This window comes from Eubalaena glacialis, chromosome X (genome assembly GCF_028564815.1).
Source record: "Eubalaena glacialis isolate mEubGla1 chromosome X, mEubGla1.1.hap2.+ XY, whole genome shotgun sequence".
NCBI classification, from domain to species: Eukaryota; Metazoa; Chordata; class Mammalia; order Artiodactyla; family Balaenidae; genus Eubalaena; species Eubalaena glacialis.
The window spans coordinates 8471609-8496889 of NC_083736.1; the positions used below are offsets into that span (position 1 = coordinate 8471609).

General features: G+C 43.4%; 1 protein-coding gene across 4 annotated transcripts in view; it reads right to left on the minus strand.

Moving 5' to 3' along the window:
* The window catches only part of MID1 (midline 1), a 376934-nt gene that overhangs the window by 105053 nt on the left and 246600 nt on the right, over nt 1-25281 (minus strand). For all 4 annotated transcript variants that reach the window (XM_061178725.1, XM_061178723.1, XM_061178726.1 and 1 more), the window contains exon 2: nt 20042-20757. In XM_061178725.1, the coding sequence (XP_061034708.1) occupies nt 20042-20701 (660 nt within the window). In that variant the 5' untranslated portion in view covers nt 20702-20757. The remainder of the gene's footprint in view (nt 1-20041; nt 20758-25281) is intronic.

The following is a 25281-nucleotide window of genomic DNA, read 5'->3' on the forward strand; positions in this document are numbered from 1 at the left end:
CCCACACAACAAAGTCTACAAACTTCTAATCCAGTTCAAAGTATGTTACGTATTGATGAGCTTTGAAAGATCAAATATTGACCATGAGATAAATCTCAACACCTCTGACAATATGTGATTTCAGAAAAACAATGTTCACAGCCACGCAAACAGCATTAGGAACGTACTCAAGTTCTCATAGCCTCTATGGTCCTATCATTCTTCGTAAGTTACTCTTGAGTTTATCTGATTCCAAAGCACTTGATCATTCTCCTATCGCAGTAGAAAGGTGGGCTAGGATGAGGTAATGACTGATTTGTTTAGAACTAGAGGAAGTAATTCCTCTTTCCACACAGCTCTCCTCATGCAATAGGAGTCATAATAGCAACAATAATAATAGTAGTAGATTAGTAGTAGCAGCAGCCCTAATAGCAGCAATAGGAGTAGTAGTAGTACTAGTAGTAGCAATGATAATAGCAGCTACCATTTATTGAACATATACTATGTGCCAAGTATTTTGCATATTTTATCCCTAGTCCCCTTACTAATGCTATAAGGAATGTATTATTACCCTGATCTTTATTGATGGAGAAACATACTCAGATAGACTTACTTTCCCAAGTTCACACAGCTAGTGAACGCTGGAGCTGGACCTCCGAGCCCAGTTCCATTTGATTCCAAAGCCTGTTCTCCTCCTACACCATCCAACTTCTGGAGTAGATTTATGTCTTGATCCTTACGGCATCATTCTCTAAAAAGTCAACTTGTTTCATTCTTATTTATTGTTGTTCTTGCTCCCCTGTAACATCTTGTAACATTGGCCTCCTTGTAACAGGAAAATGCCTGTTATGAGCACGTGTTGCACTGGCTTTACAAATTGAGATGCCAAAGGGAGAGTCAGTACTTCAAAGGGAAGGTAGGGATTTCCAAGGTTACACTTAAGGGGGAAGAGCCAATAAGCAAGGTTCCTCATCTAAGTGAGACTGGTTAGAACCAAGAGGATTTGAAATCTCATCAACATTAGCTGCACCGTGTGGAAAGACCTCTTCTGGGAAAAGGCATGCTTAGAACGGCTTACCAGGACTTAATGAAAAGACCGTAGTTTGGGAAAAGCTTTTCTACCATGAACTGAAATCTTTATCAGAAGACTTTTCAGAAGAAGGGAAATATTGTTTCATTTTCATATCCAACTCACTCTAAATAAAACAAACTCTGGGTCATTGACCCAATTTAGCATTTCATAAACAATAACAGGACTGAATCCAACTTAAGAGTAGAAATATATATAGTATTCCATGTCATCATTCCTTCTTTAACACCACAGGTTTCTCCCAAACTTTTTTTTTTTTAATTATTTATTTATTTTTGGCTGCGTTGGGTCTTCGCTGCTGCACGCGGGCTTTCTCTAGTTGCGGCGAGAGGGGGCTACTCTTCGTTGCGGTGTGCGGGCTTCTCATTGTGGCGGCTTCTTTTGTTGCGGAGCGTGAGCTTCAGTAGCTGTGGCGTGTGGGCTCAGCAGTGGCGGCGCATGGGCTTAGTTGCTCCACGGCATGTGGAATCTTCCCAGACCAGGGATCGAACCTGTGTCCCCTGCATTGGCAGGCGGATTCTTAACTACTGTGCTACCAGGGAAGTCCCTCTCCCGAAGTTTTATTAGGACTTCATTCTTATTTAGATCTGTATCAATTACAGGGAGATCTATCAATATTCATCCTGATGAAAGTTTGGGTTCAAATTTGGAAGGAAAGGCTAATAGACGAATTCAGACTAGGTAAAAAATGGTGCTGTCCCACAGAGTAAAAATGCAACATAATTACAAACTTTAATTTGTGAAAATACAGGCTATCTCCTTTCAAAGATAAATTTTAGATCATTACGTATGTACACCTTGACTTACTTCAGGATTTTCACAAGAAAAAATATCTGGGTGTAAGCGTGTTTGTGAAACCTAAGGTAGAGAACGTTACGGAAAGTTTCAGCCCTTCTTTCTTGAAAAATGTGGAATCTCGAGCCCAGATGAATGAAATTTTCAACACCTAGTAGGCTATCATGATACCGTTTGACAAACTCAGAAGGTAATTTTGGGAGCCTGGGTCTGTTGTGAAATAAGAAATAAAATATTGTTCTCCACCCTTTGCTCAGTCTACAATCATGGAAAGGCTCTTATCTTCCTTCAGTACATCTAGTAATCCCTTTGCTTGCCAAAAGGATGAAAGTCACACCAATATTCAGGTCACAAAATTAAAAGAGAGGAAAAGGCCCCAGGTAAATGTCTTCAAAATGGGATGTATCCCCGTAGTGATAAGATGATTATTTCTGAATGACGGAGGAAGGGGGGCAGGGATTGGGAGAAAGAAACCCATCCTAGATAATGCTACTTTAAAGCCCCCAAACAAGACTGTGCTCGATCTGTTGCTCTTTAAAAACTTTTGTTTATCAGTTTATAGTAGTCATGATTCTCATATTTACATTATCTTTATTTTTTCCTTCTTTAGTTCTGTTTGGCAGCGCTGGCTGCTGGAAGAAACAAATAATACGTCTGAATAAGCTTATAGTGTAGATTTCCAGAACTTTAGAAAAATATGGAATATTGCTAATGTATTTTAAATGGAACTGCCAAACAACAGCATGTCCTCTAGGGGCTTCCCATGGTAGTTTGAGACTTTTACAAGATAAATGGCCAGGCTCCATGAGGCTGCTTCCTGGATCCATCCTGCTGTGGAGTTTCAGGCACGCCTGGAATGTTCTGGCATGACGCTCTCTGCTTACTGTCTTATTGCATGGAATTTATGACTTAGGGAAAAAATGTTTAAATACTTTAAGGTAATAATTATTCTTTAAGCAGTAACAGCAAAACCCCCAAAACAAACCAATATTTAGAAAGAGTGAAAGGAAGAACAATTTTGTCTCAATTTGGGGAGAAAAAAAAAGTTCTGAAATGTTTTGGTTTTGCTTCATGAAAATTATTTGTCAAGGGTTCAGTGGCATTTAATGACCACGCTCTGTCTCCTTTAGAGCTGTTTTCGCAATGATAGTGTGAAACAGATAGAACTTATTTTTTCGAACATTTTCCATCCTACAAAGACAACCTCAGGTGCAGAGCTTACCAGGGAAGGATCAGCGGAACCTTCACCTGGTATCTTAGCACCTAACACTTCCTTGTCCGAAGACACGCTTGGTATTAACTCCTATCACTGATCTTCTAGAACACTCCTTTGGAACACTTTATTTCATAAAATCACCTAGGGCTATATAACTCTCAACTGCAGGGGGAAAATGACTCTCCTTCAGCCTCCAGAATCAAAGGTTAAGGCAGCAATGAAGCTTCACTATGATGGAGTGAGCACAGTGAAGAAAGCAAACTTAGAGCCATCCTCACATCTGTGGGGCGTCAAAGAGGGGGACATGGGGGGAGGGGGGGCATCCAAAACAGGGGGATCAGAGAGATGGATGAGGGATACTTCCTGTGGGAAACAAATTTCATTTTGTTTCACCATCTCTAGTGTTTATCCATTCAGAGAAATCTTTGCCAGAAAGTCACTTTCTCATTGTAAATATGATGTTGATTTTTTTCAGGACAGGAGCACTTTTACTGAGCATATTGTTTAGACAGAAAATGGAAGAGATCGAGTCACTTCCGCTGAAAAATACAGGTATGTACGTAACTACCAAATAGAGGTAAATCAATTTCCAAGGAAAATGACCAGATTCAATGGCTTTTGAACCTTCCAAGAAACCTGTTTTATGAGTGCATTTTGGAGGAAGGGCTACACAAACAGTGAAAAAGACCAAAATTGTCATTAAGAACCAAACACATAACTCTCCAGATTAATTGTGATGGCTTCATTCCCACCCCCGTGGCCTTATTCCATGGTCACTCCTGAGGACTCCTGGGAGGGATCTCTAGCTCTCAGATATAATATTCAAGTTTGCTCAGATTTATTCAAAAGAAATCTGAATAAAATATCCCCTCACAGATCATCAGAACAATGATAAAGAATTAGAGATTTACAACTGATTTCTTCACTGGTTGAAAAGAAAAATCACAACCCGTTTTCCTTAGCAGAATTTTTTTTTCTTCTTGCATTGATGGTCTGATCATATTGTCTTATTTTCTGCCTTTCCAGTTGAAAAAAATCCCTTGGACAGAAATACTACTGACTGGCTTATTACTTCAGTAGAACTGAGACATTGTGATTATTATTATTATCATCTTAAATTTGATAGGTATCTTCAAAATGAAGACCTCTCATAAGAACACAGATAATGAAAATTTCTGCGCTCTAGACTAAAAGCATCTACATTAAGATACTTGTTTTAACTTACATAAAGGTATTTATTCAACTTCTACAGAAATTGGGTATGTTGTAGACACTGCCTCAAACAGAAAGACTACATCAAGTGGAACAACATTTATTGAAGGCTGGTATATTTGTGGTCTGGTATATGGGTTTCCACTAACCAGTTGTGAGGCCTAAACCAGGGGTTGGCAAACTATAGCCCTCGGGTCAAATTGGCCAGCCACCTGTTTTTATACAGTTTCACTGGCACACAGCCACGCCCATTTGTTTACATCCTGTCTACTACTGTCTAGGGCTGCTTTCAGAGCGGTCCCAACTGAAACCATATGACAATATTTAGTAGCTGGCTCCTACAATGTTTGCTGACTCCTGCCTTTAGAAACTCATCTGGGCCTCAGTCTCCCCATTTGTAATTGAGAGGTTGGGCAAGACTGACGTTTTTCAACCAAGTTTGCACCTTAGAATAACTGAATCACTTTGCTGTACACCTGAAACTAACACAACATCGTACATCAACTATACTTCAATATAAATGAATGAATGATTCACTTGGGGAGTATGGGGAAAATCTCAGGGCCTGAGCTGCACCCCAGAGGATCTTGTTCCATCCGGCTGGGCCCCTGTTCAAGGTGACCTCTGTGCAGCCAGGGCGAGAACCACTGGACTAGACAACAACAAAGGCCCTTCCAGCTTGGGGCTTCCAAGACGCGTACTTCTCGTGAAATAAATAGTATCTGCCGGCAGGAACAAACACTTGGAAACGATGCCTAAATAACTTCAGCCTCAGCACTGAAGACTCACATCTGATTTATGCCATTCCAAGTCTCCGACTTGAGAAGCTGAGAATCTACAGCTCTGCACAGATACACATGCAGAGCTATATACATATAAACAGTTCCTTTGGAAGACAGCTACCCCTGGAAGGTAGTCCTGAACGTGAACTGCCACAGCTAGGAAATCCGGGGGATAGGAGATAATATCAAGTGCACCTAAATCACATTTGGGGAAGGGATTAAAGAATATTTAATAAGCCTTTGGAGGTTGAAATATTGCTGAAACAGCCTGGAGGACGGCATGGGCGGGCCCAGACTGCTCAAGACAGGGCGGGGGCCTGGGGTGGAGGAAGCCTGCCGTGCACAGCCTTGGGGCGGCCGCCAGCCTGCCGCTCAGGGCGTCCACAGATGGTGGGAGGGGATTCTGCAAGGGCTGAGCTTTCTAGTCTCAAAACAGATTTGGTTTTGGAGGTCACACAAACAAGTCAACGCCTCTGAGAGTGAAACTGAGCTTTCCCCTTTGCACTGCCGGCAAAGATGCTCTGGTTAATTACAGGTATCCCAGCCTTGGCACCACGGACATCTGGAGCCGCATGATTCTCTGCCATGGGGGCTGTCTTGTTTATTCAGGATGTTGAGCAGCATTCCCGGCCTTGATCCACTAGATACCCCTCGCCCTTCAAGTTGTCATAATAAGGCAATTGTGTGCTGCTAAGTTTACCCCCTAAGGTCTTCATGATTTCTTACCATCCTGCCTCAAAGGGGAATTAAAGATAACTGTTCTGAGGCAGCAGGGAACAAACTAATATACATTAAAAATATGCATACTATACACACACACACACACACACACACATATATATATATATATATGTGTGTATATAGTATTATTTTATCCTGCCCCTTGTGAATGACAAATATTTCATCACCTCTGTCTGAACTAAAGTCTTTAAAAAATTGAATGGTCTCTCTATAATACTTTCTCAAAAGAAATCACTGGGGAGCAATTTGTCGATTCAGAAATGAATGCAGAGACCTAAAAGGCAATATTTTGCTTGCTTATGTATTCAAAGTTCAAAAGAATGGCTGGTGGGCTACGATTTTCCTTTTTTACCTGATGGGCAAATTGTACTGTATCATCTGATTAAATTATTATGGGCTGTTCCATTTGTTTCTACAAGTATTTACTACTGATAAAACACCTTGTAGCTTTTAGAAATGCTCTAGTCACCGAAAAATGACTAATCAGATACCAAAGAACTATGAGATACAGGCGCTGAGCTTGAGAAATGAACAAATGGTTGGGGCTGGAAGGCTTGAACCCGGAAATGTTTATAAAATAATATGGAATGCAGTGTAATTCTGAAGGGGTAGTAAAGACAACATGGCATGTCTGAGATTAGAGAATTTTATGAAAAGCAAACCTAGAGTAGTCCTCGGTGAGCCTAGAGTTAGTCCTTTAAGAATCAACTGGAGTTAGTAGAGGAAGAGGTAGAAGGCTTGAGGAGGAAGACTACCCACTTTGATTTATATCAACTTTACATTGTCTAACTTCTTAGAAGAATCTAGAATGTTTTTATAACTACAGAGAAGGCTTAAAATTTGCAAATAAGTTGGGGGGTGGGGTGGAAGCCTTCAGGGGAGAATAGCAATGGAGAGAGGAACCTTGGGCTTCCTAAGGGTCAAGCATTACCGGGTTTAATCCTCAATTATACCTCTGTTGCACCGATGAACACCTAAGTCTTGGAGAAGTTAGTTGTGGTTTTTTTCCCTTAACCTAAGTTCACACAAATTTAAAATGGCAAGGCCAGGGCACAAGTTGAAATCAGACTCCAAGCCTGTCTCAGACCTGCTGAATCAGAACCTGCATTTTAATAAGACCCCCAAGTACTTCCTGTGTACATTTATATTTGAGACGTTCTGGTCTAAGAAACTAATTTAAACCTACAATTCTGACTGATAAGCAATCCTAGAGAGGGGAATGGATAACAGACCCCAAACCTTTTTATTGACTGACACGTGGTGACCATTTTCACTTGTGTACATGCTTTGCCAAAAATAACTAAATATGAATAAGAATTCATTTAGGTCTCTTAAGAGATTTGAAATGTCAAACTCATAGACCAAGATGCTAAATTTACATTTTTAACCACGGCAAATAAATCATCACATTTCAAGTGATGGAATGAATTTAGGGATCATCAGATATTCATTCATTCCTTCATTTAACACTAACGTATAGAGTAGCCAGTGAATATTGAATAATTCAACATTACTGTAAGTAAATAAAAATTATTCCACATGGATTTCCGTATTTCATTTTTGTATTTTTACTCCATTATTTATATTAGAATGGAAAATAGATCAGCTTCAAACTTTAAAGGAAATTTCTTTGCTTAGTCCAGGGAGCCCTTGTGTCAGAAGTTAAGGCAAAAGCACTTTGTCTCTCCATCACCCAAGCTCTTTTTCCTTCTCATTACTTTTTTGAAGTGTGGCATGTTTGGGCCATAGTTCTTTCTGCCTTAATCATAGGTGATGATTAGTTCGGGGCAGGATGGGGTCCCTGGGTCTGAACCCCCAAACTCGGATTTCTCTAACCATAGTTAATGCTATTTAATTTCCATGACCTCACGTTCCAAGTGATTAAGGAGGTTCCTATTTACCCAGCTTCCCCCACCCACTAGACACTGAGCTAGACACTTAGACCTATATTATCTCACTTAATCCTCCCAAGATCCCGAATGAGCAGGTATTATCACTCCTATATTTTTGCAGGGGATACATGGTTGTTCCAAGGATCAAATAATACTTGAAAGTGCTTTGCAAACTGTCAATCTGGAGATTTACAAATGCTAGCTATTCCTCTTGGTAATAGCTGGTTCTCAGTGTTGAATAAGCAAATACCCTTGAACCACATCTGAAAACAACTTCAAGCAGCATCTTGAAAGAGACTCTCCCTCCCTTACCACCCCACAGCCCTGACCTACAGGACTGTTTTCTAGAGGTACAAAGGCAGCGTGATGGCCTTGCCTAATACGTTTCGAGATGAATTTCTAGAATAAAGGAGAAACTGGAACCACTTTATTTGACGAGCTGAACACTATAAATGGGTGAGATCCTGGTCGGCCGGGACTCTCCAGTGCTTTATTCAACAATCCAGGGGCAAGAAAAGCACTTCCCTCCTGGGTGGAGTTTGTATGGGGACCTTGGGTCTCCTCGATCTTCCAGAAGCGACAGGCCACACTGAGCATGAGTCGGAAAGGCTGCCTGTTTCACTCCTCTCAGCCTTAAATCTGACGCCACCAACGAAGAGCATCTGAGCTCTGGACAGCCACATAAAGGGTGAAAGGACCGAGAAATAAACCTCTCTACCAGGCCAGGATGTTCATCCTAACACCTAAGTTCGTAAAAATTCCCTAACAGATAAAGCCAGCTCCCCAGCTGGCTTGGTCACACAACAGCTTTTCCTCCAGTGGCCTCTCACGGCGTCTTCCTAGAGATGGGTCCTTCCACAGTGGAAATGACATAAACTGCTCCCTTGCCTGGATATGGACCCGACCTATGAGCCCCGGTCAGGAAGGAAACGGAGACCTCTGAGGAAAGCACGTGAGAACCGCTAGCAGTTCAGCCCGTGATCAGAGGACCTTTAATAAGAAAGGGTCTGGCCCAGATTTTTTCACGGACTGGAGTCCTCCTATGTTGCCCTGATTGCCACTCCAAAGGGATGCGTGGTGCGAATGTCACTGTTGTCCTCTCTGAACACTGCTTTTCCTTGACATGTGTTTTCCCTTCAGCTTTTGGAATTAGGCAATTTCCAGAGAGCAACACCTCAGTCAGCAATTTTGGACTGTAAGTCATATTAAAAACTATCTCATGGATTGAGTTTCATGGACTCTTTTCATAGCCCTTTTCTATACTCTTATCACGTTATAATTATGTCTAGACCATGAAAGCGACGACGTGTCTTTGTGACTCATTTCTGCATTCCCAGAGTTTATCCAGGGCTTATCTCATTAGCTAAACACAAATATCCTTTAGGTGAATAAATATGGGTCCTTTATCTTTTCTTTTTATAAATTTATTTATTTATTTATATTTATTTCTGGCTGCGTTGGGTCTTCGTTGCTGCGTGTGGGTTTTCTCTAGTTGTGGCGAGCGGGGGTCACGCTTCATTGCCGTGCGCGGGCTTCTCATTGTGGTGGCTTCTCTTGTTGCGGAGCACGGGCTCTAGGCACGTGGGCTTCAGTAGTTGTGGCACGCGGGCTCAGTAGTTGTGGCACGCGGGCTCAGTAGTTGCGGCTCGCGGGCTCTAGAGCGCAGGCTCAGTAGTTGTGGCACACGGGCTTAGTTGCTCCGCGGCATGTGGGATCTTCCCGGACCAGGGCTCGAACCCGTGTCCCCTGCATTGGCAGGCGGATTCTTAACCACTGCGCCATCAGGGAAGCCCCTCTTTTCTTTTCTTTTTTCTTTTCTTCTCTCCTCTCCTCTCTCTCTCTCTCTCTCTCTCTTTCTTTCAAAGCAGGATTTGACAAAGCAGATGGGGAAGAAGATCATTTATAAAGACACAAAGGGAGTAGAAGATTTTCAGGCTTCCCATATCGTTTCAGTAATAAGAAGCCAATCTACCCCCATGAATAAAACCTGTTATTTGCCTGATTGTTCTCCCCAACAAGCAGTAAAGGAGATACAAGGGAGGAGGGAGATGATGACCACGTTGCTCTATCCATTCTGTGGCAATGGCACAGAACACCCAGGGCCGCTACAGTGGAGGGGCTGAAGGCCTCCCCCTCCGTCTGCAAGCCCCTTCGCTTCAGAGCTTTCCTCCTCCCCCAGCCCCATCCAATACTGAAACCCCTCCTTCTTCCTATTCTAAGGGAGACAGCTGCTAACGCAGAGCCCAGGGCCGCCTTGCTCCATCCTTCGTTCACACACCCAAGGCAATCTACAACAAAAAGGAAAGCTGGCCAACTGAGCTTGTGATTGGTCCAGGCTGCCCGCCTGTCATGTCACCTATATTTGTCTCATCTGTCTTATCTGTGTCGAAATGTGACAGTCATGGCATAAACCCGAATGCCAGCTTCTCTTTCCTCGGAAACAGCTGGAGGTCCTCTGTCGACACCTGGGGTGCTGATTCCATCCGATAAACCAGGAACATGAAAGACTAGCTCGTCCCCCTGGACTTCAAAATGGTGCTTGTTTTTAAAGCCATTTCTTTCAGTCCACCGCTCACTGCTTCTTAAAAGTCCATTTTACTACTTAGCTTGGTTTAAAAAGAAGGACAAATCAAAGTTTCCACCCAATTATAATTCCCCAGAGGGTTGTTCAAAATTTCCCATGTCAGCCAGCAACACAAATAGACCCTATAACCACTGAGTAATTTATGATACTGTCAGGAAATCCACGATTGGATTACACCAATGAAGCCTTTATTGTAACAGTAAATGCCCAGATATAATAATACCTCACGTTCATGGAACGCTTACTACGTGCCAATCACAAGGCCAGGCACTTTACAAGCATTTTCTTTTTTGATGAGAAATGCAAAATGTATTCTCCTCTGTCAGCTTAAAAGCTATCCTCATGGGTAGGCAAAGTCCTTAAGTATCCTGCCCAAAAGTCTAAAACATAAAGTGAATTAAGTTTTAAGTGGATTTTGTAAGTGTATTGATAGTTTTATCAGATTTTTCCAGAATGTCACATACTGAGAATATATCCAATCTTTAGCTACATTCACTTCCTCAGGCCACTTGTGTCCTCTTTATTATTTTACCTATCCAGTGTCAAAAAATTTGCCAGCCTTTCTAAAAAGAACCTAATTTATGATTTGTCAATGATGGAGAATGAAAGAGAATTCTGAATATCACAGCCTTAAAAAATGAAATATTTAGTTAATGTAATTTCAGCAAATCCTGCTAGCTTTAACTTCGTAACTAATCAAGACGAATTGTGTTCTTTCAAAACTTTACAACTTAAATTCAAATACCATGCACAAATAGATACTCCTCACTTAACATTTACCCACTTTATATATTTAAATAAAATTAAGCAGTTAACTATATATTAAGACATTCAGGAAAAAATTACCCTATGAGGGAAATCGGTGAGCCCATGGAAGCTGCAAGGACAATTCATTAGTTTCCACACGAGTATCTCCTTTCCTCTGAGGTGTCCCCAAGGTCATCTGGGGGCCATCTGTGTGAACTCAGCTCCTGGCATGAGATCTGGCCCTTCAAGACAACCCAGTCTACGCTGGCTCAACTGGAGAAAATGTTGGCATGGAGATACCTTAAGGCAGCTTTTCTGGTGGCCCTAGAGGCATCATCCACCATCCATGATGGTGGCCTACAGCCCGGCCAGCTGTGTGTGTAAAATCACTGAGTTAAGTCTCCAAACCTCAAAGGAACCACTTGAAAGGTAATGCACTGTTAGCTGGAGAAGAAGTAGCCGAAGAGACACAGAACAACTGGGCAGCAGGGGAACTGTGTTCTAGTCCTAGTTCAAAGTCCTCTCCCCAGGTGATGTGGGGTCACCCCTCTTACCACTGTCAGCCCCAGTTTCCTCATTTGCACAATGGAGATGAAAGAACATGACCTTCAAGGTTGCATCTGGCTCTAAAACATTCCTGAAGTCTGTGGTAGGCATTCAGAGGCTTGAACAGCAAACTCCTTATAAGTGGATCAAAAAGCCAGAAGAAATAAGCACACGTGGTCACCAGTATGTCGCTGCAGTAGGGAAGCAGGAAAAGAATCACATTTATGTCTGGACCCAAGAGCCACTCATCAATGACCACTCCTATTTATCCTTGGTCTTCAAGGACAAGATACTGACTCACCTATTTGCATGTTTCTGTTGAGTGTGGGAGGTTTTGACCTATGACACTACTTCACTTTGCGTATTAAAAAAGAGACCACAAAATCTAAAGTAATGTGAACATCTTTTCCCCCTTCTGTTTCTTCTGTGGACACAATGACCCTAACCTTTCTGATATCCTCATTTGACCTTGCCTTCAGAAAATCTACATGACATCAGCCTCTCTCACAAAAACAAAACTCCTTCAGTGAGTGTTATGCTATAAAGAAGAGGAAAAATGCCCCAAACCCTTAACCTGGCACTCAAAGACTCAAACTCTTCTCCCAACAAGACTCTTCCGACATCCTCCCTCCTGGCCACTCCATCGGCACCCTGGGCTCTAGCCAGCATTGTCTAGAATCCCTAAGCTGTCTTGCGGATTCCTGCCAACAGGTCTCTGCTGGCCTCACTCCTGAGGAACGCCTCGCTCTTCTTTGATGCATAATCCACCCATCTGTCAAGGTGGCTTAAAGCCCACCACCCTGAAGCACAGTTTCTTGTCTACTCAAACCCAGAGTTGGCTTTTCCTCCTCCGAATCCCGAAACACGCCTCTAACCCATCAATCCCGCACCTGTCCATCAACAAGCATTTATTCACTGTCATGCCCCCGCCCTTCGCCAGGTGCTTGAGACACAGAACTACAAAGCCCATGAAAGCAACAACGTGGACTCTTACCTCACACGCAAATAAGACAAGCACTGGTTAAAAAATAATTGGCAGGGCTTCCCTGGTGGCACAGTGGTTAAGAATCCGCCTGCCAATGCAGGGGACACGGGTTTGAGCCCTGGTCCGGGAAGATCCCGCATGCCGCGGAGCAACTAAGTCCGTGCACCACAACTACTGAGCCCGTGTGCCACAACTACTGAGCCCACATGCCACAACTACTGAAGCCCGCGCACCTAGAGCCCGTGCTCCACAACAAGAGAAGCCACTGCAATGAGAAGCCCGCTCACCGCAACGAAGAGTAGCTCCCGCTCGCCACCACTTGAGAAAGCCCACGCACAGCAACAAAGACCCAACACAGCCAAAAATAAATAAATAAAAATTAAAAAAGAAAAAAGAAAAAAAATTAATTGGCAGGTGGTCTGCCTCCAAATTCCACACCTTAACCATCATGCCATTCTAACCCCCTGGTTTCTTACAGTATTTTTACGTTATAATATATTGCCAGGCGCAAGGCTGAGGGTTTACGTGAAACATTTTATCTTGTTTTTCCATGATTCTAAGCAAGTAAGTACATTATTAGCCCTGTTTTACAGAGGAACTTAAGCTAAGCAACACGTTCAAAAACTACATTTGTTTCCACAGCCATGTGACTAAAAGGTACCTTGCGTACTTGTCTGTGCATATCCCAGAACTCTCTGAGCTTCTCAAAAATGATTCCAATAACAATAAATCATCAGGCAATAAGACATTCCTATCCGCAGTTGAAGGAGGGAGAGGAGACTCCTCGGGGGAATAGGCAGATGAGAAGGAGAGAGGAGAAAGATGGAGCCTTAAACTTACTGTTAAGAACATATCCTTAGAGATGTTTTCTTTTACTCCGTATATCATAAATAGTTTTTGTACCCAACTAAGAAAATTAAAATATAGGTTTAACATATTTGACAAATATTTGGAAACTGTATTTCGTCACATGGGAAGTTTTAAAAAATATATTGCAGACTAAAGAAATGTTCCCATGAAATAAATACAAGCAGAATCACAATTTGAAGGGGCCAGGTGGAACTGGTGAGACCTCATATAACCAAAACATTTTGGAAGACATGTGTCTGACGTTCACATACCCCCAGTGGCATCGTGTGACAAAATGTCATAAGGTATATCTACATGTTAGATTAAAATCTAGCCTAGAATTTTTGTGAACTAGTCTGAAAAAAGATACAGGGGTTGCACAAGGGATGTGGTAAGTGGGAAAAATAAAAATGAATGACTGATACCAAACAATCTATGGTAAGTGGGAAAAATAAAAAAAGAATGATACCAAACAATCTACGGACATCTAGTAAATTCAACATTGTTCTCTAATAAATAGCTTGGCAATGGTAGGTGTAATGGCCCTTATTCCAGGAAGCCTTTCTCCATCTCTCAGGTCTGGGGTTGGTGTCATCCCTGCTTTGGGCAGCGTGCCTCCTTCCACCACCACCAGAGAAAATGTTTACCCACCGGCACTCTCTGCTAAACTTTAAGCTCCGTGAAGGAGAGAGACTGTTTCTGTTCATATTGCCTTCATTTATGCAGCATACATTAACTTACTTTTGCGTGACCTCTCAAAAAACCCCATATGTCAGGGCTTCCCTGGTGGTGCAGTGGTTAAGAATCCGCCTGCCAATGCAGGGGACACAGGTTCAAGCCCTGGTCCGGGAAGATCCCACATGCCCCGGAGCAAATAAGCCCGTGTGCCACAACTACTGAGCCTGCGCTCTAGAGCCCGCGAGCCACAGCTACTGAGCCCGTGTGCCACAACTACTGAAGCCCGCGTGCCTAGAGCCCGTGCTCCGCAACAAGAGAAGCCACCGCAATGAGAAGCCTGCACACCGCAACGAAGAGTAGACCCCGCTCGCCGCAACTAGAGAAAGCCCGCGTGCAGCAACGAGGACCCAACGCAGCCATAAATAAATAAATAAATAAAAACCCATATGTCAGATACGGTTAATGGGAGGATAAAGGAAATGGTAGGTATAATGGGTCTATCAAGTGTCCATCACATAGGAGCATAAAACAAAGGTGAGCTTTCTCCAAGTATTTGAGATCTAGTTTATCAAAATTCACACCATTAAATTTAAACCAATGAAATGCAATCCAGACCAAAATAATCATTCACATCCAGCTGGATAAAATATAATGTAATATCTGGCTGTGCTCTTATTTAGAGATTATCTTATAGAATTCTTTATCGTGTTTACGGATGAATAGCTGCAATATTATGAGGAATGGAATTTACGTTTTCATGTAGTGTTAACAGTTGATCATCAGTGAAGCAGCTGACAAGTATTTATTGGGAATTCATTACCTGCAAGACCCTGTGGTCAGTCTTAGGTGGGTGATGGAGAAGTGGGAGCCAAAGGTCTCTGCCTAACTTAGGGTGATGAAATCCTTGAGGGGGACATACCGTGTGTTCAACTGACTGGATAACTAGGTATACACTGGAGTGATTGTTACGGGTTGGATTGTGGCCCCTAAAATTTCATATGTTGAAGTCCTAATCCCGAATACTTCAGAATGGGACCTTATTTAGGAATAAGGTCATCATTGCAGCTCTAATTGGCTGTGATGAGGTCATACTGTAGTAAAGTGGGCCCTTAATCCAATATGACTGGTGTCCTTTTAAGAAGGGGAAATTTGGGACTTCCCTGGCAGTCCAGTGGTTAAGACTCTGCGTTTCCACTGCAGGGGGCCTGGGTTCCATCCCTGGTCGGGGAACTAAGATCCCGCATCCTCGTGGCATGGCCAGAAAAAAAAAAAATTATGCCAAGAAGGGGAAATCTGAACACAAAGACAAGCACACCGGGAGAATGCCATGTGAAGAGACACAGGGAGAAGACAGCCACCTACAACCCAAGGAGAGACGCCTGGAATCCATTCTTCCCTCACAGCCCTCAAAAGGAATCAACTCTGCTGACACCTTGATTTAGCACCTCTGGATCCCAGAACTGTAAGACAATACATTTCTTTCCTTTAGGCCACCTAGTTTGTGGTCCCTTGTTGTGGCAGTCGTGGCAAATTCATACGGTGACAAACACTAAATTCTCACAGATGAAGGTTTCTCAACCTGGGCACTATTGAGATTTGGGACCAGACAACTCTATGTGGGAGCGCCCATCCTGCACCCTGTAGGATGTAGCAGCATCCCTGGCCTCTATCCACATATGTACGCAACACACACACACACACACACACACACACACACACACACACACACCCTTTCACTGGAACCTGCACTAAACCGGCTACTATTTTCAGAGAAGAAACAAGCTATAGAAGCTCTAAGGAAAAAGGAAAAAGTCTAGCTCAGTTTCTACTTACAACTTCCCCAATGGCAAATAAAGTACAAGACTTTAAAAAATATAGACCCTTATGATCTATAAATGAAGCTGAAGAGTGAAATCCCATGTCTTCACCTCCAGATGAGAAGGGCTACAGAGGAAGGCTGAGATTTAATTGGAAGCTTTATCAAACTATTATAAAATTATAACGGGATGATCCATTGAAAGGGGTATTTTACAAATAAACTCCCTCGGCCAACAGAAGGCCAATTAGAGTCAGAAAAGCAAAACAATGATTTGGAACTTCAGCTTCAGCTGACTTGAAGTCGGACTATGCTGAAATTGAAGGGCAAGGAAAGGTCAATTTTTCTTGGTTTGTGTATTTTTATAGGTGTAACTAGAGGAAAGAAACAAGAGCTGCAACACTGTATGCTGGAACAGAGGAAAAGAAATTACTGCATCGTAATTCCTTGAAAACTCCGGAATGCGTTCTATTAAATTCTCTTACATGTTATGTGGTTCACAAATCAAACTTTTGATCCAAGTTTGGAGGACTGAGAGACTTCTTAAAATTCAATCAAAATGATGTGAAAAGGTGCACATTATGATATGCTCCATTTAGAGACTTATGCATTTGTCAGGAAGACTTTTCTCTTTTTATCTTAAAACAGAGTTCAGGAAGTGCTGATTTAATTTTCTCTTTGCTTCAATATTTTAAGAGTACTTCCCAATGCATAGTCTCTGAAAGCATTAGATTCCTGATGCTACTTCAAATGATGTGAAAGATTTTGCTTGCATGAATTCTACATGCTGGAATTTTTAAATGTTTTTTTCCTTTTGTGTCTAGAAAAAAAGGTGTAATGTACAAAAGTATATTCCAATCCTCTATATCAACACACGTATACTGAGAGCTCATGTGAGTAAAAAATGTCCCTCAAAGTTGAGTGTTATTGCAAGAAATAATTATTCTTCGTAATCACTGCAGAATTCCCCCTCTTCAAATAATGGACTTTTACTAACAGAAGTAAAAAAAAAACATTTTCAAACAGCAGACACCTGAATCCTTACATATTCAAATAAGTAAAACAAATCTATCATGTTATCAATGAAAGCATCCTCAAATTCCTACATGCTTTGTGTTTCCACATCATCACAAATCCATTTCTGTACGAGGTGCTAAAGCCTCAGGAAAATACACTAAAAGAACACATTTACCTGATGAACCTAGGGGCAGGACAGGAATAAAGAGGCAGACGTAGAGAACGGACTTGAGGACACGGGGAGGGGGAAGGGTAAGCTGGGACGAAGTGAGAGAGCGGCATGGACATATATACACTACCAAATGTAAAATAGAGAGCTAGTGGGAAGCAGCCACATAGCACAGGGAGGTCAGCTCGGTGCTCTGTGACCACCTAGAGGGGTGGGATAGGGAGGGTGGGAGGGAGGCTCAAGAGGGAGGAGATATGAGGACATGTGTATACATATAACTGATTCACTCTGTTATACAGCAGAAACTAACACAACATTGTAAAGCAATTATACTCCAATAAAGACATTAAAAAAAATGGTTAATAAACCAAAAGAAAAAAAAAACACATTTACTTTTTTCAGATCAAAGTAATTAACAAAAATACCCTTTCTTGGTTTTGGTCCTTTCAGTATGCTATTACTTTCTTCAAAAATTCAATGTTTATATTGTACTTAGGTTTTGAAGTGCCAGACACCCAAATGTCATCTATTCTATGATTTTTAAAAAATTCTAACCTAAGTGGCATGTTTTAGAACAAACAGGCTATGCTAGCATGTTATTTGTTTAAATGTTCATAAGCACATTTTGTGAAACGGCTGTAAATAAATGCTTATAAGCATATTTTGTTGAGCGGCTATAAATGTGTTTTGGTGCACTGGGTGCTGTTTATATGCTTATATTTCTGGAATTAGAAGAATAAATCCACTAGATCATTACTTCTCAGGCCCTCCCGGTGACAGTATAAATGACCGCTAACCCACTGGCTTGATTAGACAAGTGTGCAGGGCTCATAATTGAAGAGTTTCATTTTCATCACAAAACGGGCTAGGGCATGTAAGTGTCACCTCTTAAATTTGGAGATGTAAATAACTAAGAACTCCTCTGTGACGGTACACAAGTCATGAGAAGAACTCAAGGATCAGGTTTAAATATCAAGTCTGGGAGCTGCTGAATATGGAACCTCATTGTGGCTTTGACAAATGGTCATTACACGCAGTGTCAAGCCAATTAAAGGAACATTTTTTGAAAAAAAAAACCGATCTGGCAGCTTTACGTTTCGGCAAGCAAAAACACCTAGGTCCTTGAAAACCAACTTATGGTTACCAAAGGGGAAAGGTGGTCATGGGGGGGTGATAAATGAGGAGTTCGGGATTAACATATACACACTACAATATATAAAATAGGTAACCAACAAGGGCGTACTGTATGGCACCAGGAACTCTACTCAATATTCTGTATTAACCTAAAAGGGAAAAGAATCTGAAAAAGAATATATATCACTGAATCACTGTGCTGTGCATCTGAAACTAACACAACACTGTAAATCAACTATACTTCAAGTTTTTAAAAAAGGAAAAAAAACACCTATGTTCAATCATCCTAAACATTCTGTCCCCCCCACCAAAAAAGGATGGAGGGATCGCCTTGGTTTCTAAAATTTGATGGCCACAGCAATTTCTGAAGAATTTGTTTTAGCGGCACAATTCACACACGCACTGCCTTTGCTATTAAGAACTCTGGAGGTGTGTTTTTGGCTACCTTCGTGCACGACACTAGAAAACCAGTCAGCGTCTGTCTTCCCTTGTCTGTATCACCTCGATCCTCTGGCTCAGCTCCCTAAAGATGGTTTTATAGTAGTCACCTCACTTTGAGTGAGGCATGCTGCCCAGGTGATGCTTTTGTTCCCCAAGTGACGTTTGGAAGCAAGGATTCACTTCGGCATGCCACACTCCCTCAGCATACCAAGAAAGAGCCAAACCAAATCACAGATGTGGTCCATTCATCCCAGCATCCCCCAAATAAACTACGTGGTCCTGGTAAACACAAGCCCCCATCAGCGCCGAGGAGAAGTGATAGGAACCATTTGTGAGACGTGATGATGAGCTCTGAGCGGTAATACTTTTGATCACGTGATTCATTTTGTTTGCTCAACAACACGGTGTGTGTTTGTCCCGAGAGGAAGGACTTCAATATATATTTACGCAAAGCTCTTAATTTATACTTCCTTTCCTTTTAATTGGCATCTTGTTATCTAAAATTAGCTGGTGAACAGAGCAGACAGAGCGTCTCATGATCAGAGCAAACTCTCTCGGCCGAGTTTGCAATAATTAGACCCGCCGTCGCCCGCAGATGAACAGACACCTGGAGGCCTGGCTTATTTCTTCCCTTGGTGCCTTCTCTCTCCATATTTAGAGAGTGATTTTTAAAATCTGACGTATAGTCATATTAATTATCATTCCCTGAGGTGGAGTTTGGTTCCTAATTCATGTTAAAAGTGAAGTTCAAACATTCTTGCCTGTAACCTTATGGCATAAAAAGCCTCCACGAAAAGGAATTCTTTCGTGAAACCCGAGACGATCGGGACACTCTAGTTCACCAATACGCTGGATATCATTTACGCAAGGAATAAAAGGTCACATGTCCTCTAAAGTCCCACATTTGCTATAGGCATTCCTCCTTCTATTCTTCTGTTTGGGCAGTAACTAGATACAGGTACGATGCAAGTGAAATGAGTTTTCCCTGATGAGTAAGGAAAATAAACGCCCCCAAAATGCCCAAACCCAGATTTCATCTGCCATTCCTTCTCACGCGCGCACGTTCTCTCTCTCTCTCTCTCGCTCTCTCTCTCGCTCTCTCTCAACTGCAAGGATTGAAAATGATCCAGATTTTTCCGAATTCGCCCTCACCTTGACAACGCTAACATTACAAGCAGCAGTCAACTTTTCCAAGATACCCTTATTGTGTAACATGGCTAGGCTGCCAAAAGGACGTGCTATAACGAATCAGATAACAAAGGCGAAGAGAAAACCTTCACCTGCCACGTAGCTAGCAGTAAATATACTTTTTCTTTCCGTGACATTTGCTGGCAGAAAGAGGTTTGGCTTAAGGCGGATCGGACTAACCTTCAATTTGTCATAGCGCTCACTCAAAGCTGCCACCTGATGGTCTCGGTGCCGCCCGACCAGTTTACACAAGGCACAGATTAACTGGTCATCGGTCACGCAGTACATATTCACCTTCTCAACCTCGTGCTCCAGGCACATCAGCCCCCGGATGTGCGAGTCCGGGATGGGCTCAATCAGACGGTGGCCTGTAAAGGGCTTCTTGTTCGGGTGAGTGGCTTTCAGGCACTCGTCACAGTAGGACACTTCACAAGTGACACAGGTCTTCACGGCGTCTTGGGCAGGATCCTGGTCACAGAACTGGCAGAGGACTTTCTCGGCCGAAGTCATGCTGTTGGCGTCGAACGGCCGCTCCCGGCGGGTCTCGCTGGGGGAATTGGGCCCGCTCACAGAAGCTTTCTGGAACCTGTCGATGATGTTCTGCAGGGTGACGTTGCGCTTGAGCCCGTCTAGACCTCGCTGGCTGAGCGTGATGACATGTCGGCAGGTGGGGCACTGGAAGGCAGTGACGGACTCCACGGACTCGTTGGTGGCGCAGTGTGACACCAGGATGCGGTGGGCGCAGCTGAAGCAGAGGCTGTGTGCACAGGGGAGCAGGAGAGGGTCCTCAAAGAGCTCCAGACAAATAGGGCAGGTCAGCTCCGACTCCAGTGTTTCCATCTTCAGGCAAAGCTCTCCTGGGTCATCAGCAAAATCCAAGGAAGCTGATCAGCTATCTGGAAACAGAACGTAAGATTTGATTAGGCGCGAGGGGGTCAGCCATGGGGGGCTGTCAGCTTTGAACACATCTCAGAATCATTCCCAACACAGGTCACGGAAGGGTAAATGTGTGTACATTCCAAATAATTCTCTCTCTATTCACTGGGGAAATGCGGGGTGTGGGGAAACACCCTAAGCCAGCAGACCAGCTAACATTTCCTCAAGGTTCCCGTCACTGAAAGCAGCACTTTTTTTTTTTTTTTTTTTTTTTTTGCAATTTTGTTCTTTAAAGGGTCTCACTCCAAACTGGCAAGTTCTTGAAACTGTGATTTCCATATCTAATCACAATAATCTTACTGTGTCACGGCCAAGTTTTCCTTGCGCTGAAAATGAAAATGTAGAAACATTAATTAATGAACTATGGAGTCTTTCATAACTTTGAATTTATGAACTTACAGGTTAAGTATATGTGTTTTAAGGGCCTCTACTCTGCGATACCGAACCAGGCTTCAGAGAAGGAGAAAGGCACTTACTGTAGAAATGGGCATGAAATGTGTATGAAATCAAACACGTGATTTCAGGGGTAATGATAATGCTTCAGCAGGGGACGTCAGTTTCCAAAATACATTCCCGAGAAAAAACAGTGACTTTCACAAAGATGACTGTGATAGAGGCAACGTTTCTGGCATGTGTTTGTTACTCTTCTGAATAATTCTATTGTTTAGTCCAGCGGTGGGACGTGGGTGGGCAGAGGGAAGCAAAGAAAAATATCTGGGGGCCTTTTCAGCGGCTGCGGTGAGCCTGGGGACCAATGACTAATAACGACATAGTTCATTAGAACAAGGATTTTCGTGGCTACAATATTCATTTGCTAAGTTGTAACAGTGGGGACGATTACAGTTGAGAAAGCAGTTGAAGGTAGTCGCACTCGTCCGAGGAGATTTACAAGGGCTGCCGACGGACCCTGCACAGCCCTGCCAGCCTGAAATCTCCCATCAAGGGCTTGTCACTGTCGCCAGCGACAGGCCAGGCTAGCAGGAGGTCCAGCCTCACACTCAGAGCCACGTTGGCCCGGGCACGACCTCCGGCAGCTTTGTTGCTCCAGGCGGCCTTCGGGTGGCCCAGCTGCACGCTCCCCTTGCCGGGAAGACTTGCTGCTTTTGTGAACTCTCGCCTGCCTCCCCTTCCAAAACGGGAGGGTGAAGAATCCCACATAAACCCCTGCTCATTAAGAGGGAAGAGGCCTCACGCTCATTAGCAGGCCTGGGAACCAAGTCTCTTTGAACCTTCTCCCTTTCAAGGCCATTAGCAGAGGTCTGCGCAACGGTGATGGGCATATTAGATGCAGCCCACTGCGGGCTGTGGGAGAATCGTGCAGTTCACCCACAGTAGATGCAAGGTTCAAATCACACTCCGGGGGGGTTTTCTCAGCCTGATTCATAGGAAGGCTTCACATCCAAAGCTATGCTTAGTGATTCTGACAATCAGCCTTTCTGTATTCACACCTCCATTTATTTACAAAATTCGCAACTTCTAGAATGCCCTGACCCTCTCTGAAATAGCATCCCTCAGAAATACCACGGGGTGCTTTGGTTAAACTAATGCTCATCTTGCTATCAACTGAACGGTAACGGATCATTATAGTGTAAAGTATGTGCTAAGCTTGTTAAAAATTAAAGAGCTGCTGGCTTCATAGAAGCCTGGCATCTTAAAGACCTCTCCAGCCATCCGCTAATGTTAACTACATAAGAAAGGATAAATGGGCAGCTGAGATTTGAAATATTAAAGCTTTCTCATCTTTCCACAACCTACAATGGAAACCCCAGGGCTGCTGTTGTGAGAAACTTACCATCCCCACTTGTTCCCGGCCAACCCTTCCTACAGATAGCTTGGAAGAAATGGAAAGGTTTTACCCATGAATCATCATTTTGGTTCATCATGGAAAAACAGAATTCTCTCTACATCAAATTTCTTCTCACTTCCCATCAGAAGCACGTAAAGGAAAAAGGTAGCCCCTGTGGTCTGCTTCGTTCTCAGGTGAAACAGAAACGCCTACAGATGGATCTCAACAGGGGGCTGAGCGTCAACTATGTCTGGAGAGTTTTGATGATTGTTATTTTTAGGCAGGTGCCAGAATTCCATCCCGGAGCGGTGCAATCAGAATTTCTAGAGGTGATTACACTGCCGATCCCGATGGAAATGCTGACATTTTATTGAAGAGACATTTACCGAATGCCAGGCACTGAGATGGCTCGAGAAGCCAGATTCTGGCCTCCTCCTCATCCCCTTTCTATGATCATGGACCAAGCCAACAAACATCCTCTCCTACCTGGATGATCGCAGTATTTTTTCTAAATGGTCTCCTGGCTTCTGCTCACCCTTGCCACCCCCCACCCCCCCGCCCATAGTCTATCCTCCATTCAGAAGCCAGAGCCTGTTAAAACACGACAGAGCCTGCCTCGCCTCTGCTCTACCCTCCGGGGGTTTCCCATCTCACTCAGGGAGAAATTCACCAGAATAAAACCAGCCCCAGAAAACACAGACTCAGACAGTGACCTCATTTCCTCCCATGCTACCCCTTGTTCTGCTCTGGGCACATGGTCTCCTTGTGATTCCTCAAGCACGCCACGCACGTCCTGCCTCCCCTTGGCAAGGTCGTTGGAGTGACTCTCCGCTCCGATGTCACCTTCTCTGTGAACCCACATGAAAGCAATTCCCCTAAGACCACCACGACCACCCACCCACCCACCCATCGCAGCAACCCTTCTTCCCCCATCTCGGTTTGTTTTCTTCTATGACGTTCATCGCCGACATAGTCTATTAGTTTGTTCACTGCTCCGTCTCTCCCCATGGCCCCAGCATTAGAATATCAGCTCTACGAGAGCAGAGACTTGACTTTGCTCTTTGAGGGATGTACAGCCAGCACCGGGAACACCGCCTCGCACACAGTAAGACTCGGACATTCGTTGGTTGAGTTAATACAAAGTACTGATGTTGGGGACGGAACCAAAAAGAATAAAACATAACCCTTGCTTTCAAGAATCTCTCAAAAATATGAGAACAGAGGTCAGCAAAGTTTTTCTACCAAGGCCAAGACAGTAAATATTTTTGGCATTGCAGGCCAGACAGTCTCTGTTGCAACTACTCAATTTTGCCACTGTAGCACGCAAAAGCAGTCGTACACACTACAGAAATGAAAGATCGTGGCTGTCCAATGGAATTGTATTTACAAAAGCAGGTAGCAAGCTGGATTTGGCGTGCGGATCTTATTCTGCTGACCCATGTTTCAGAAGAGAGGAACATGTCCAGCCAGCCAAAAGAGAAATGAAAAGCACTCTCAAAGAAGTATGAATAAAATGCTGCGCAGGCAACAATGGCCACACTGGGAGAGTAAGACTTCGACAAGCATGTACAAGTTTCGAGTGCTAACGGGAAATGCCATGCGATGGGATTTCACCCTGACATCAATGGACACGATGTGAGTCCAGTGCTCAGGGGCAATTTACGTAAGAATGATTTAATAGCAGCTGCTCAGAACTGGACCTTTTTTCTTTTATTGCCCTAGCACTTGGCGTGGCGCTTTATGCAAGTGTCTACGCTGTAAATGTTGGTTAATTTTATTAAGTGATGACAAAATATCGAGATGCAAAGTGAGGTTCAGCCAATTTTCTGAACCTTTGGCCTCTGTGCTGCCAGAAAGGAAGGGATTTTCATTTGATATCTACAGCGGATCTCATTTTTACTACTTTTATCCAGATTTTGCCATGGTAGCGATATTCTTGTTAAACTACTCAACAATAAATTACTACGAAGCATGCATGCCATTCTCCCACCTTAAAAAAAAAATAGCATGGTTTATTTTCTAGCTTTCTTTAAAAGCTTTTTTTGAGAAATGAAAATGCCATTCATTCTTTCACCAAATACTGAAGTCCCTCTAGGTGCTGAGTCCTGGGACAAGCAATGGTAACACCTGCCCTGCCTCCTCACAGCGATCTTATGGTCTATCAGGGGAGAGAACATACAAACAAATGGTTTTCCAACATGACAAAAGACCCGTGCCAAAGACTGGGGGAGAAGAGAATGGGGGAAGCTTCCTGAAGGAGGGCAACATGCAAGTGGGTTTTAAAGATGAACAGGGGTTTCACCAAGCACATAGAGGTGTGAGAGTAGGGGCAGATTGTGTGCCAAATGTTATCTTTTTCTTTTCTGAACTCCTGTAATTTAATTTCCAGGCCTCCGATTAAGAGAGAGAGAGAGAGAGGGGGGGGGGGGGGGAGAGGGGGAGAGAGGGAGAGAGGGAGAGAGGGAGAGAGGGAGAGAGGGAGAGAGGGAGAGAGGGAGAGAGGGAGAGAGAGAGAGAGAGAGGGAGACAGGGAGACAGGGAGACAGGGAGACAGAGAGATTCTTAGCTTTCACTACAATGGAAGGAAATCACACGTGCATATCATTGTCAGGAAATGCTATAGCGCAACATTTTTCTGAATGGGCTGATTGGTTCTCATTCAGAGGAGGATATCGGTCATCATGGGAAGCCTTGCAAC